The following is a 13,187-nucleotide window of genomic DNA, read 5'->3' as shown; positions in this document are numbered from 1 at the left end:
CTCCAAAAATACTCACCGGAGCACCGAATGTGGATTCATCCGCCAACAAAGTCACTATCTGCTCCCCGGCGGCTGTTGGAGGAAACTACTTACTATTACGTTAACACAAAAAAGGTTCTATAATCAGAAATTTGGGTCTGTTGCAACCAAATTTTAAAACAAAATGACGTGGATGGTTTGGGGGACAAATGCTATCATTGTTTTTTGGCAAGGTATACACCCCTGGTAATAGAAAAATCACAATAGCAGTGCAGGGGGTGGTAGCGAAATCACTTTTTTTTTTCAGCTCATTACGTTACTAACCCTCTAAGATGAATTCTGTTTTTGAAATCTGGTGTATATCTGGTTTAGGCTCATGGTAAGGGATATTGTCAATATTCTATAATATGGTATTGTTGGAAAGGGGAGCTTTATGGCTTTCATTTAAGCCCAGTACTCAATCTGTCTGATAAACACAGAGGTCACATGATCTCTTTAAACCAGAAATAACGCACATTTTCTCACAATTTCCGCCTAAACTGTATGCTTTCTTTTATCCCTGTGGCACGAAAGAACACCAGGGACACAAAACTCAACAACTTCAACACTCAAGGCACTCTGATGATTCAGAAAATGTACAATATACCCATACTATTTATTTGTGTATACCTTGCCAAAAAACACTATGAGATTTTGTCCCCCCCCCAAGATGATACCGATGGCCCAAATTTGGGGCCCTGGCTCATGGACTATGTAAAGAAAAATTGATAATAGAACGTTGAAAAATGTAGGAAAGAAATGTCAAAAAAAACACAGAAAAAAGTGACAAAAAATTAGAACAAAAGTGACAAAAACTTGGAAAAAAGTGACAAAAACTTGGGAAAAAGTGACAAAACTTGGAAAAAACTGACTAAAACTTGGAAAAAAACGGATAAAAACTTGAAAAAAAGTGACAACAACTTGCAAAAAGTGGCAAAAACTTGCAAAAACTGACAAAACTTGGAAAAAAGTGACAAAAACTTGGAAAAAACTGATAAAAACTTGAAAAAAAGTGACAAAACTTGGCACAAAGTGACAAAAACTTGGAAAAAAGTGACAAAAACTTTGGGAAAAAAGTGACAAAAACTTCGCAGAAAAAACTTGGAAAAAAGTGACCAAAACTTGGAAAAAAACTGACAAAAACTTGGAAAAAACTGACAAAAACTTGGGGAAAAAACTGACAAAAACTTGAAAAAAGTGATAAAAACTTGGAAAAAAGTGATAAAAACTTGGAAAAAAGTGACAAAACTTGGAAAAAAACTGACAAAAACTTGGAAAAAACTGACAAAAACTTGGGGAAAAAAATGACTAAAACTTGGAAAAAACTGACAAAAACTTGGGGGAAAAAATGACAAAAACTTGGGGGAAAAAGTGACCAAAACTTGGAAAAAAGTGACCAAAACTTGGAAAAAAGTGACTAAAACTTGGAAATAACTGACTAAAACTTGGAAAAAACTGACAAAAATGTTGGGATAATTTTCAAAAAAGGTTTTTAAAAAACGTCACAACAGCATGGAAAAATATTGACAGAAAGTGTTGAAAAAGACGACCAAAAAGTTGGAAATTTTGTTTTTTTACATTTTGACCCAGAAAAACAAAAAAGTTGCTTGTTGGTCAACGGGGAAGAAGACACAATATGGTATTGTTGGAAAGGGGAGCTTTATGGCTTTCATTTAAGCCCAGTACTCAATCTGTCTGATAAACACAGAGGTCACATGATCTCTTTAAACCAGAAATAACGCACATTTTCTCACAATTTCCGCCTAAACTGTATGCTTTCTTTTATCCCTGTGGCACGAAAGAACACCAGGGACACAAAACTCAACAACTTCAACACTCAAGGCACTCTGATGATTCAGAAAATGTACAATATACCCATACTATTTATTTGTGTATACCTTGCCAAAAAACACTATGAGATTTTGTCCCCCCCCCAAGATGATACCGATGGCCCAAATTTGGGGCCCTGGCTCATGGACTATGTAAAGAAAAATTGATAATAGAACGTTGAAAAATGTAGGAAAGAAATGTCAAAAAAAACACAGAAAAAAGTGACAAAAAATTAGAACAAAAGTGACAAAAACTTGGAAAAAAGTGACAAAAACTTGGGAAAAAGTGACAAAACTTGGAAAAAACTGACTAAAACTTGGAAAAAAACGGATAAAAACTTGAAAAAAAGTGACAACAACTTGCAAAAAAGTGGCAAAAACTTGCAAAAAACTGACAAAACTTGGAAAAAAGTGACAAAAACTTGGAAAAAACTGATAAAAACTTGAAAAAAAGTGACAAAACTTGGCACAAAGTGACAAAAACTTGGAAAAAAGTGACAAAAACTTTGGGAAAAAAGTGACAAAAACTTCGCAGAAAAAACTTGGAAAAAAGTGACCAAAACTTGGAAAAAAACTGACAAAAACTTGGAAAAAACTGACAAAAACTTGGGGAAAAAACTGACAAAAACTTGAAAAAAGTGATAAAAACTTGGAAAAAAGTGATAAAAACTTGGAAAAAAGTGACAAAACTTGGAAAAAAACTGACAAAAACTTGGAAAAAACTGACAAAAACTTGGGGAAAAAAATGACTAAAACTTGGAAAAACGGCAAAACTTGGGGGAAAAACAAAAACTTGGGGGGGAAAAGTGACCAAAACTTGGAAAAAAGTGACCAAAACTTGGAAAAAAGTGACTAAAACTTGGAAATAACTGACTAAAACTTGGAAAAAACTGACAAAAATGTTGGGATAATTTTCAAAAAAGGTTTTTAAAAAACGTCACAACAGCATGGAAAAATATTGACAGAAAGTGTTGAAAAAGACGACCAAAAAGTTGGAAATTTTGTTTTTTTACATTTTGACCCAGAAAAACAAAAAAGTTGCTTGTTGGTCAACGGGGAAGAAGACACAAAGATTAATTTGAATATAAATGAAATAAAGTGCGTGTGATCAGACCAACATATATGTCCATTAGAACCGGAGACGGACGTCCTTCCACTTATTCAGGGTCTCGTTGCTCTGTTTGTCTGTCCAGAGCCTCCAGAGCTGCTGTTGTACACACCCGAGAAGTCCAGGAAGAGTCTGCCGCTGCTGCTGGAGGGAAACCTGCCGTACAGACGCACCAGGAGACAGTCAGGTAGACGGGACGGCATGGCTCGTATATCGCAGACAGAGTTCACATTATATCACAGCAACATGAGGGACAGAAACACCTACTGCAACTGTTTCAAACGTTATCCAGGCTTTCAGCTTCAGATTCGGCTGAATATTGGGCTTTTTTGACGGGGGTTGGGTTTCTGCAGAACCTTAGAATTTCTTCCCAGTGAACCGAACCCTACGCTCGCACTAGGTTGCCAAAATGACGGCGCCGTTGGTTACGGGAAGGTGTTTGTAGGTGGAGCGTTCAATGCAGCAGGCTGTGGGGAAGTGGACATGGAACTGGTGAGCAGAAAAAGTTGTTGTTTGGCAGTACTTTCAGTCAAAAGAAGGCCATTCAAGTCCAGCTACATGTTCAGTCTGTTCAATGCTGATTGGTCTGGTGGTGGCGAGGACCCTAAACTATACACAACATGGCCGCTGTTACAACATCTGGTCTGAAACATCTGAAAGAATACGAGTTGTGCACGAAGGAATCTCCAGACAGCAGCCAGAATGCAGCAACTTCAGGTACAGCAAAGGAAGGACAGTCCCTGGTTACTTCATTCATGTGTTTACTGTGGTAATGGACTGAGGATGGGAGGAGGATTCGGTATTTGTTTCAGATTTGGCAGAATCTTAACCAGGGGATTCAGTATTTGGCCAAACCCCAAATATCTGGATTCGGTGCATCCCTAGGTATGGTCGTTGGTCGTTATCAGTTGTTATCAGCCTCATACATGTGGGTTAAACTATAGTATATAGTACATAATATGCTATCTAGCTATACTATATAGTATAGTATATAGTATATACTATACTATCTAGCTATACTATATAGTTATAGCTATATAGTATACTATATAGCTAGATAGTATACTATATACTATACTATATAGTTATAGCTATATAGTATAGTATATAGTATACTATACTATATAGCTATAGCTATAGGTGCAGAAAGCACTTATCAGCCAATTAGTCTATATTGACGACATTCCACTTACGCGATTGTTCAGGTGCCGCCAGAAATTTTGCCGATGTCCCTCATTTCAGCCGGATGTCCCGTCCCCTCCCTCTGTCTCTGTGTTGGGGTTCTAACCTCCGGCTGATTTGTGAGGACTCTGGTTAACTGGTCCTCAGGTCTCTGCAGGGTGAATCCAGAAAGCTAGCTAGACTATCTGTCCAATCGGAGTTGTTCCGAGGATTCTTTTTTACGCTTTTCAGATGTTTTTAGGGCTTTTTCTGTCTTTTTTGTTGCTTTTTTGTGAAGTCGTCCTTGATTTTCAACATTCTTGAGAATTTTCCAACATTTTTGGTCTTTCTTTTGACGTTTTAGTGCCTTTTTCCAACGTATTTGTAAAATAATTCTGATAATTCCGTTTTTTTCACTTTTTTTTATCCCTGTATTTTGGCGTTTAAAACGTGACTTGTTTTAATGCATTTCCTGTCCAACTGTAACCTAATAACACCCTCAGACCCTGAATGACCCCAACGACTCACAGAAACCTGCAGCACATAAATTAACTACTGTTTCAGTCCTGCCAAAACATACCAGCTCATCATACATCACTGTCTGAAACAATAGATATATAGATATCGGTTCTTACACCCTGCCAAAACATACCAGCTCATCATACATCACTGTCTGAAACAATAGATATATAGATATCAGTTCTTACACCCTGCCAAAACATACCAGCTCATCATACATCACTGTCTGAAACAATAGATATATAGATATCGGTTCTTACACCCTGCCAAAACATACCAGCTCATCATACATCAATGTCTGAAACAATAGATATATAGATATCAGTTCTTACACCCTGCCAAAACATACCAGCTCATCATACATCACTGTCAGTCCACATAACGTCTTGTTTTCATGACACATTTTAGAAATATTCCAGGATGAAGTGTTGTTTATGACGAGCAATAAATTAGTAAAATCCTGAGCCAGCAGGAACTAAAATCTTTGTTTCTTTTCCAGCTCCGGCTAAAGACATCGAAGCGGCATTTCATCCCACTGGTATGTTATTTCAGAGTAATCTTTTCGTTCATTCACACTAATTATCTCATCAAAACATGAACCGACAAACTCTGCAGCAGTTACAGTCTGTGGTGTAGTCGAAGCCAGTGGTTCTCGAGCTTTTTTTCAATATATATATATATATATATATATACACGTACCCCCTGCAGTCCTCCAAAGTACCCCTAGGGGGACACGTACCCCCATTTGAGAAACACTGGTCTACTTGCTACACAGGTATATGCAGTATACCCACTAAGAAAGCTCCAGGATTTCCATATACCCACTTAAAAATGCCCAATGACCCACAACAACATACTTTCCATTATATTTTTGATATATTTTGAATTGTCATCTGTGTTTTCCTTCACATAGGCTAAATAAAAGGTATTTCCACTGTAAGTTGGTGCATAAAAGTGTATCTGAATACAGGAAATGAAGTCTGTGACGCTAAAAATTTCCCTGGGGTAGGACAGTCTGATCCGTATATTTATATAGTACATTATACTTGCTACAATACATCAGACTACACTACACCAGTGGTTACAGTAACATTACCTGTTGAACAGCAGGAATTTTCTCCCGCTTTATTCAAATGTTAGGTGGAGCTGTTGTTCATGTGTGTTTACCACTGCGGAGAACAAGGTTTCTGCAGGTTTCACCAAGTCAAATGTTTTGCTTTTTAAGACCTTTTATGAATGAAATTTAAGACCTTTATCACGACATATAAGTACAACGAAATGCAGAGTCACAGAAGTACTCACAAAGTAAATGAATGTATTCAAATTGAATAAAAGCAACAGAGTAACAATGATCTGTACATATACAGCAAATTATATTTGGATGAGCGAAAGAAAGAACTACATATATACCACAGAATTACAAAAAAAAACTAGGTCTATATAAAAGAGACTTCAGATACAGTATTAGGGGACCACTAAGGTCTATATAAAAGAGACTTCAGATACAGTATTAGGGGACCACTAAGGTCTATATAAAAGAGACTTCAGATACAGTATTATGGGACCACTAAGGTCTATATAAAAGAGACTTCAGATACAGTATTAGGGGACCACTAAGGTCTATATAAAAGAGACTTCAGATACAGTATTAGGGGACCACTAAGGTCTATATAAAAGAGACTTCAGATACAGTATTAGGGGACCACTAAGGTCTATATAAAAGAGACTTCAGATACAGTATTAGGGGACCACTAAGGTCTATATAAAAGAGACTTCAGATACAGTATTAGGGGACCACTAAGGCCTATAGAAAAGAGACTTCAGATACAGTATCAGGGGACCACTAAGGTCTATATAAAAGCATCCAAAGAGCACCATGTCATGGGACCTTTAAAACACCATCAAGCTTTTAAAGTGCCCATGCATCAGTCGTCCTCAGAGGGACATTCATTTCAATTAGCTGGTATTGGTACAGAAAATGATCTCCCAGCTCTTAAATCTCGGATTTAATAAAGATTTGTTCTGGTCGTTGTTTGGTCGCTCTGCAGAGCCGGCCGACAGCCAAGCACAGTCAAGACCCTTATTTTCTTGGATTTATTGTGTGAACGACGCCAAGTGGTTAAGTGCCTGTCAAAACAGTCCTAACATCTTGATAATGCTCTGTCTTTCTTCTGTGTTTTATTTTTCATTTCCCTCCAACGACTCTTTCCCACTACCCCGGGGAATCCTGCAGCTTTGAAGGTAAGAGTGCTTCACGCTCCGCTGACTGGGAAAGAGAGACTCCTCTGTCATCTGTGGATTAGCGCCAGCTGTCAATCTAAGTGTGGTGTAGTTTTGGTGCAGAACAGAAAGCCACACATTTGAACCACCACTTTAATACGGATAATATGAACTTCTCTGAGTCACTGCAAGGGGGCCTCCAAATTATTGTTAATTTTTGAATTAACAATAATTAAAATTAGTATTAGCAAATATAAATCCCCACTGATGATAAGCTTTCTGGCCTATGGGTAAGGTAGCCATCCATAGATACAGTTAATCCTAAGGAATCACTGTGCCATATGTATGTTTAACATTAAAATATTCATAAAATCACGTCAACAATTATTATTTTGATAGCTTGGTATTCATGCATTAAAAAGGTATATGCAGGCTTTAGGCTGCCCTACACTTTATTGTAAGCCCAGTTTAATATGCAACTTCATTTCATATATATATATATATATATTAGTATATTAGTAGTAGGAGGTCCCTCCTCTGTCTCTCCTTCAGTTAAGGGGTCCTTGGTGTTGTGATGTGTAGCGGGAGAATGAGGACCCAAATGCAGAGAGAGGCAGGCAGGCAGGAGATGGTGGAACTCAGGGATTTAATAACAGAAAAATGGCAGTACAAGACTGGAAAACTCACAAAAATAAACTGACGGGAAAAACATAGGCAGGAGTAAAACAGACGCAGGCACAGACACAAGGCACAGGGAGCAAACACAAGGGCATGACTACAAAACGATCTGACAAGACACAAAGGGATTCACAGAGGTTAAATGCATGAGGTAGGGAGCAAACAAGGAACAGGTGGTAACATCAGGTGAAACACATCAGGGCGGGGCAGGACAATCAACAAAGACGGGAAAACTCAGGAAGTAAATCGGACAAGACAAGACAGAAAACCAGACTATCAAAATAAAAACAGGAAACAGGAACACAGAAAACATGACATCAACTAAACACAGACACTTGACAAACCACTAGGAAACACAAGGAATAACGGAGAAGACAGGAATAACCGAAACACACAATACACAGACCAGAATACATCAACACAACAGGGAACAAAATGCAAAGCAAAACACCGAAACCACAACACTTGGTTTAAAAAACATTGAAGACCCCTGGTCTAGACTTCAAACACTAAATATGTAAGTTGTCACACAGATTGGGTTTTATGGGCATACAGTACAGGCCAACAGTTTGGACACACCTTCTCATTCAATGCGTTTCCTTTTTATTTTCATGACTTTTTACATTGTAGATTCTCACTGAAGGCATCAAAACTATGAATGAACACATATGGAATTATGTACTTAACAAAAAAGTGTGAAATAACTGAAAACATGTCTTATATTTTAGATTCTTCAAAGTAGCCACCCTTTGCTTTTTTTGATAACTCTGCAAACCCTTGGTGTTCTCTCAATGAGCTTCATGAGGTAGTCACCTGAAATGGTTTTACCTTCACAGGTGTGCTTTGTCAGGGTTAATTACTGGAATTATTTCCCTTATTAATAAAAAAGCAAAGGGTGGCTACTTTGAAGAATCTAAAATATAAGAAATGTTTTCAGTTATTTCACACTTTTTTGTTAAGTACATAATTCCATATGTGTTCATTCATAGTTTTGATGACTTCAGTGAGAATCTACAATGTAAATAGTCATGAAAATAAAAAGGAAACGCATTGAATGAGAAGGTGTGTCCAAACTTTTGGCCTGTACTGTATATACAGTAGTACACTCTCAGAAATAAAGGTACAGTGAGTGTACAATTAACTACTTTGAGGTACAAATTTCACAAATGTGCCAGCAAAGGTACAAACATGTCTCCAGCTGAGTACCAAAAAGTACATTTCCAAAGAAAAGGGTACACAACGAAATATGCATGCTGAAAGGTACATATAGGTACCCTTTGAAAAGGTACATTCTCATAAATAAAGTAATAGTGAAGAAGATACAATCTAGTTCTTTAAGTTAAAACATTCACAAATGTACCCTTAAAGGTCCTATCGTGTTCCCATGGGGTACTAAGAAGTACCTTTCGGGTACACATCCTGTAGGGTAGAAATAAAGTACCTTATTCAAGTCAAAGAGTACACATCGGTCTTAAACTAGCAAAGACACTTGCGTCAGGCTTTGTGCTGCACTGCGCCGAGTGCAAGATAGAGCCCTTAGCCATTTAACTTATTGTTAAAATCTAGTGATACAGCATGAGCTCAAAGGGACTGGATTGGATGTGATGGCACACACATCAGTCAGCAAGGTGAAAACGTGACCTTCGCTTCGTGCCGACTATGTGGCTCCATGTGTTGTTGTTATTTTTGCAGCAGGCGGGAAGCGAGGGCGAGCTGTGTCAGGCAGACAGTCTGGGCTCGGCGGGCAGCAGCAGCACGCTTGCGTCCTCCGTCATCGAGGTGGAGGCCGAGAGGACCGAAACCAGCCTGACGCCACAGCTGCAACCCAACCGTGAGGAAGAGGTAATTTACTCTGAGTGACGGGATGTGACTTGATGTGAGATCACACTAAGTTTAACTAGATTGGACGGGATTTGAGTTGATTTGATTTGATTATTTCCCCCTTTGGGTGTCAGCATCAAATAAGTCTGGTGTACAGATACAGTACAGGCCAAAAGTTTGGACACACCTTCTCATTCAATGTGTTTCTTTATTTTCATGACTATTTACATTGTAGATTCTCACTGAAGGCATCAAAACTATGAATGAACACATATGGAATTATGTACTTAACAACAAAGTGTGAAATAACTGAAAACATGTCTTATATTTTAGATTCTTCAAAGTAGCCCCACTTTGCTTTTTTATTAATAAGGGAAAAACGTCCACTAATGAACCCTGACAAAGCACACCTGTGAAGGTAAAACCATTTCAGGTGACTACCTCATGAAGCTCATTGAGAGAACACCAAGGGTTTGCAGAGTTATCAAAAAAAGCAAAGGGTGGCTACTTTGAGGAATCTAAAATATAAGACATGTTTTCAGTTATTTCACACTTTTTTGTTAAGTATATATGTGTTCATTTATAGTTTTGATAACTTCAGTGAGAACCTACAATGTAAATAGTCATGAAAATAAAGAAAATGCATTGAATGAGAAGGTGTGTCCAAACTTTTGGCCTGTACTGTATATGTTTTAACATTGGACTCTAAAATGTATCGAAGAAATTGTGAAAATTAGTAAACTTATTTTGCTTAAAGGTCCAATGTGTGGGAATTTCTCCCATCTAGCATTGAGATCATATATCGCAATCAACTCTCTCGTACCACGCAGTTCAAAGTACGTATTACAGCTACGGTAGCCTTCACGCTTCAAAAACCAAGATACCCATTAGCAGCATTAGCAGCACCTGTGAGTTTATCATGTGACAGCGAAAACGCGAAAGGTGGAGCAGTATGTCCTGTATGTCCCTTACCGGCTAATGTATTTCAAGATGGAGCATGAATATGGAGCGTCTACCCCAGTTCATGCAAACGCAAATGTAAAATTTCCACCCAATAGGAATACTTGGAATTGATGGTGGAGGTAAATATTCATGAAAAAGGACAAGTTGGTGAACGGGCAACACAGATTTTGAGAATGAACAACTAAACACGATACACACTGGACCTTTAATCAATGCAGACTATGTAGAGGGCGCCGCCACTAGAAACGTAAATGTAGGTCGTAATTGCTGCTTGGTGTAAAGCCCGCCCCAACGGTTGTGATTGGTGTAGAGCCCGCCTCAACGGTTTTGATTGGTGTAAAGCCCGCCTCAACGGTTTTGATTGGTGTAAAGCCCGCCTCAATGGTTGTGATTGGTCTAAAGCCCGCCCCAACGGTTGTGATTGGTGTAGAGCCCGCCTCAGCAGTTGTGATTGGTGTAAAGCCCTCCTCAATGGTTGTGATTGGTCTAAAGCCCGCCCCAACGGTTGTGATTGGTGTAAAGCCCGCCTCAAGGGTTGTGATTGGTGTAAAGCCCGCCCCAACGGTTGTGATTGGTGTAGAGCCCGCCTCAACGGTTTTGATTGGTGTAAAGCCCGCCTCAACAGTTTTGATTGGTGTAAAGCCCGCCTCAATGGTTGTGATTGGTCTAAAGCCCGCCCCAACGGTTGTGATTGGTGTAGAGCCCGCCTCAGCAGTTTTGATTGGTGTAAAGCCCTCCTCAACGGTTGTGATTGGTCTAAAGCCCGCCCCAACGGTTGTGATTGGTGTAGAGCCCGCCTCAGCAGTTGTGATTGGTGTAAAGCCCGCCTCAACGGTTGTGATTGGTGTAAAGCCCTCCTCAACGGTTGTGATTGGTGTAAAGCTAAAGCCTGCCTCAACGGTTGTGATTGGTGTAAAGCTAAAGCCTGCCTCAATGGTTGTGATTGGTGTAAAGCCCGCCTCAACGGTTGTGATTGGTGTAAAGCCTGTCGCAACGGTTGTGATTGGTGCCTCAATTTGGAAAAATTGGAAATGGGCTCTTGGCCAGACGTACTTGCAGAGCAAATCTCAAATTTGCCGGAAGTTCGTTATGGTTTTCCCAGGCTACCCAAACCAACATCTATATTCTAAACTTAACTAAGCAGTTTTGGTGTCTAAACCTAACCAGACTGAGACCGTTTCATAATCTGTTTTGTTTTGTTCTCTGGTTTAGATCTGAGGTAGTATTTTCTATCACTGCTAGATCCTATCGCAACCAAATGTCTTCTTTTCTATTGTGTTTGAATGAGGAGGAAGAGGATGCAGAGGAGCTGACCCCCCTCAGCCCTCTTCCCACGCTGTCCATCACCGAAGAGATCCTGGAGTTCATCAACCAGAGCAGAGCCAGGGAGGGACTCACCGCCATTCACACTGGCCCCACGGTTTGAATGCACTATAACTCACCTCTATTTGTAGCATTAAAGACTCGACTCTTCTGGAATATGCCATCAACCAGATTTGCAATAGGACTCAATTTAAAACCTGACTCACAAATACTGTGACTTACTAATACTAGTCTAACTTACCGACTGTAGACTGTTGGGATATAGCTATTGCAATAACTATTGCACAAGAAAAAAAGAGGCTGAATGGATTGAGTGCATAGTTTGCAAATAATATATTGTAGCAGATGTAAATGGTATCAGCACGATTTCATTTTTGTCTCAAATCGTAGGCATCTCTCCTTGATCCGCTAGCTGCCTGCCTCCTGAATACACTGTGAAAAAGCCCGGTCTCAGGAGACCACACAGGGGTTGTAAATGTCAATCAAAAACTAGGGGCACAGGGTGTGCACCAAAATACAACAAACTACCTTCTAGCCAATCACCAACAAGATGGTTGGGGGACGGGGTGGGGGTTAGTGACAGTAATGCTACGTTTACACTTGGCCGACTATTTTCATAAACGGACATTTCAACCTCTCCGTTTTTAAAAATAACATCGTGTACAGCTGTCAGTTTTCAGAAAAGTGTTTGTTTACACGTACCTGTGTATTTATATGCCATCAAGAGCACGCCAAACCTGTAGGTGGCGCCGTAACAAGACGCTCAAGCCCACGTTAGCCAATCTGAATCCCGAAAATAGCAACAACAGCAACGAATCACTTCCTCTCTTTTCTCTTCCTCACCAAGGGGGGTAAGCTTCGCTTCAGAACTCAAACCTCCTATGGCACCATTTTGATGCTAACAAGCGATCACCTCCCCGTTAGCATCCCACTGACTCCCATTCATTTTGGCGCCACTTTGACAGCGAATAACTTTACATCTGAAGCGTTTAAAGACTCTATTTGTCCGTTGTTTATTTCTAAAGAAACACGACAATGTATAAAAGGCTCCATTACCTTGTACCTCACGTTATGGCTCCGTAGCAGACGCTTTTATAAAAATAGGCTAACGATTGGGTCATAACCACGAGACTTACTGTCACACAGTAGAGGAATTACCGTATAGTACAGGAGAAGCTCACAGGCAGTTTCGACTTACGTTGGCTGTTTAGGTTTAATGACTAATGTTAATAACTAGCATGTTAGTGATCAATAATTAGCCTGTACCCATGTTATCTCCTTACATATACCTACGCTCTCCATCTCTGTAAGATTGGGAATGATTGAGATTTCTCTTGGCACAGCTACCAGAAGACTTCACACTTTCAGACAGGTTGCTCACGTCACATCTACGTTGTCTCTCTCAGTTGGAGGCTGCTCAGTAACGCTCAGCGCTCACCGGAAAAGTGCTTCTAATATCCTTCACTGGTCTCCGTCCAGAGCAGTGGGATCTGTTGGTCCATTCTTATATATATACTGACTATGTTCCTCACTTCCTTGGCTTCCTA

The 13,187-nt window shown here is 39.6% G+C and overlaps 1 protein-coding gene across 6 annotated transcripts in view; it reads left to right on the top strand.

Moving 5' to 3' along the window:
• Window positions 1-13,187, top strand: part of plekhg2 (pleckstrin homology domain containing, family G (with RhoGef domain) member 2) — a 240,143-nt gene that overhangs the window by 211,184 nt on the left and 15,772 nt on the right. For 3 of the 6 annotated variants that reach the window (XM_039822798.1, XM_039822788.1, XM_039822772.1), the window contains exons 13-17: window positions 3,041-3,142; window positions 5,135-5,173; window positions 6,869-6,876; window positions 9,226-9,375; window positions 11,606-11,737. In XM_039822798.1, the coding sequence (XP_039678732.1) occupies window positions 3,041-3,142; window positions 5,135-5,173; window positions 6,869-6,876; window positions 9,226-9,375; window positions 11,606-11,737 (431 nt within the window). The remainder of the gene's footprint in view (window positions 1-3,040; window positions 3,143-5,134; window positions 5,174-6,868; window positions 6,877-9,225; window positions 9,376-11,605; window positions 11,738-13,187) is intronic. The other 3 variants (XM_039822818.1, XM_039822807.1, XM_039822779.1) reach the window with 2 other exon arrangements.

This window comes from Perca fluviatilis, chromosome 2 (genome assembly GCF_010015445.1).
Source record: "Perca fluviatilis chromosome 2, GENO_Pfluv_1.0, whole genome shotgun sequence".
NCBI classification, from domain to species: domain Eukaryota; kingdom Metazoa; phylum Chordata; class Actinopteri; order Perciformes; family Percidae; genus Perca; species Perca fluviatilis.
The sequence above is the reverse complement of the archived record's forward strand: the minus strand, read 5'-3'. Positions and strand labels throughout refer to the sequence as shown.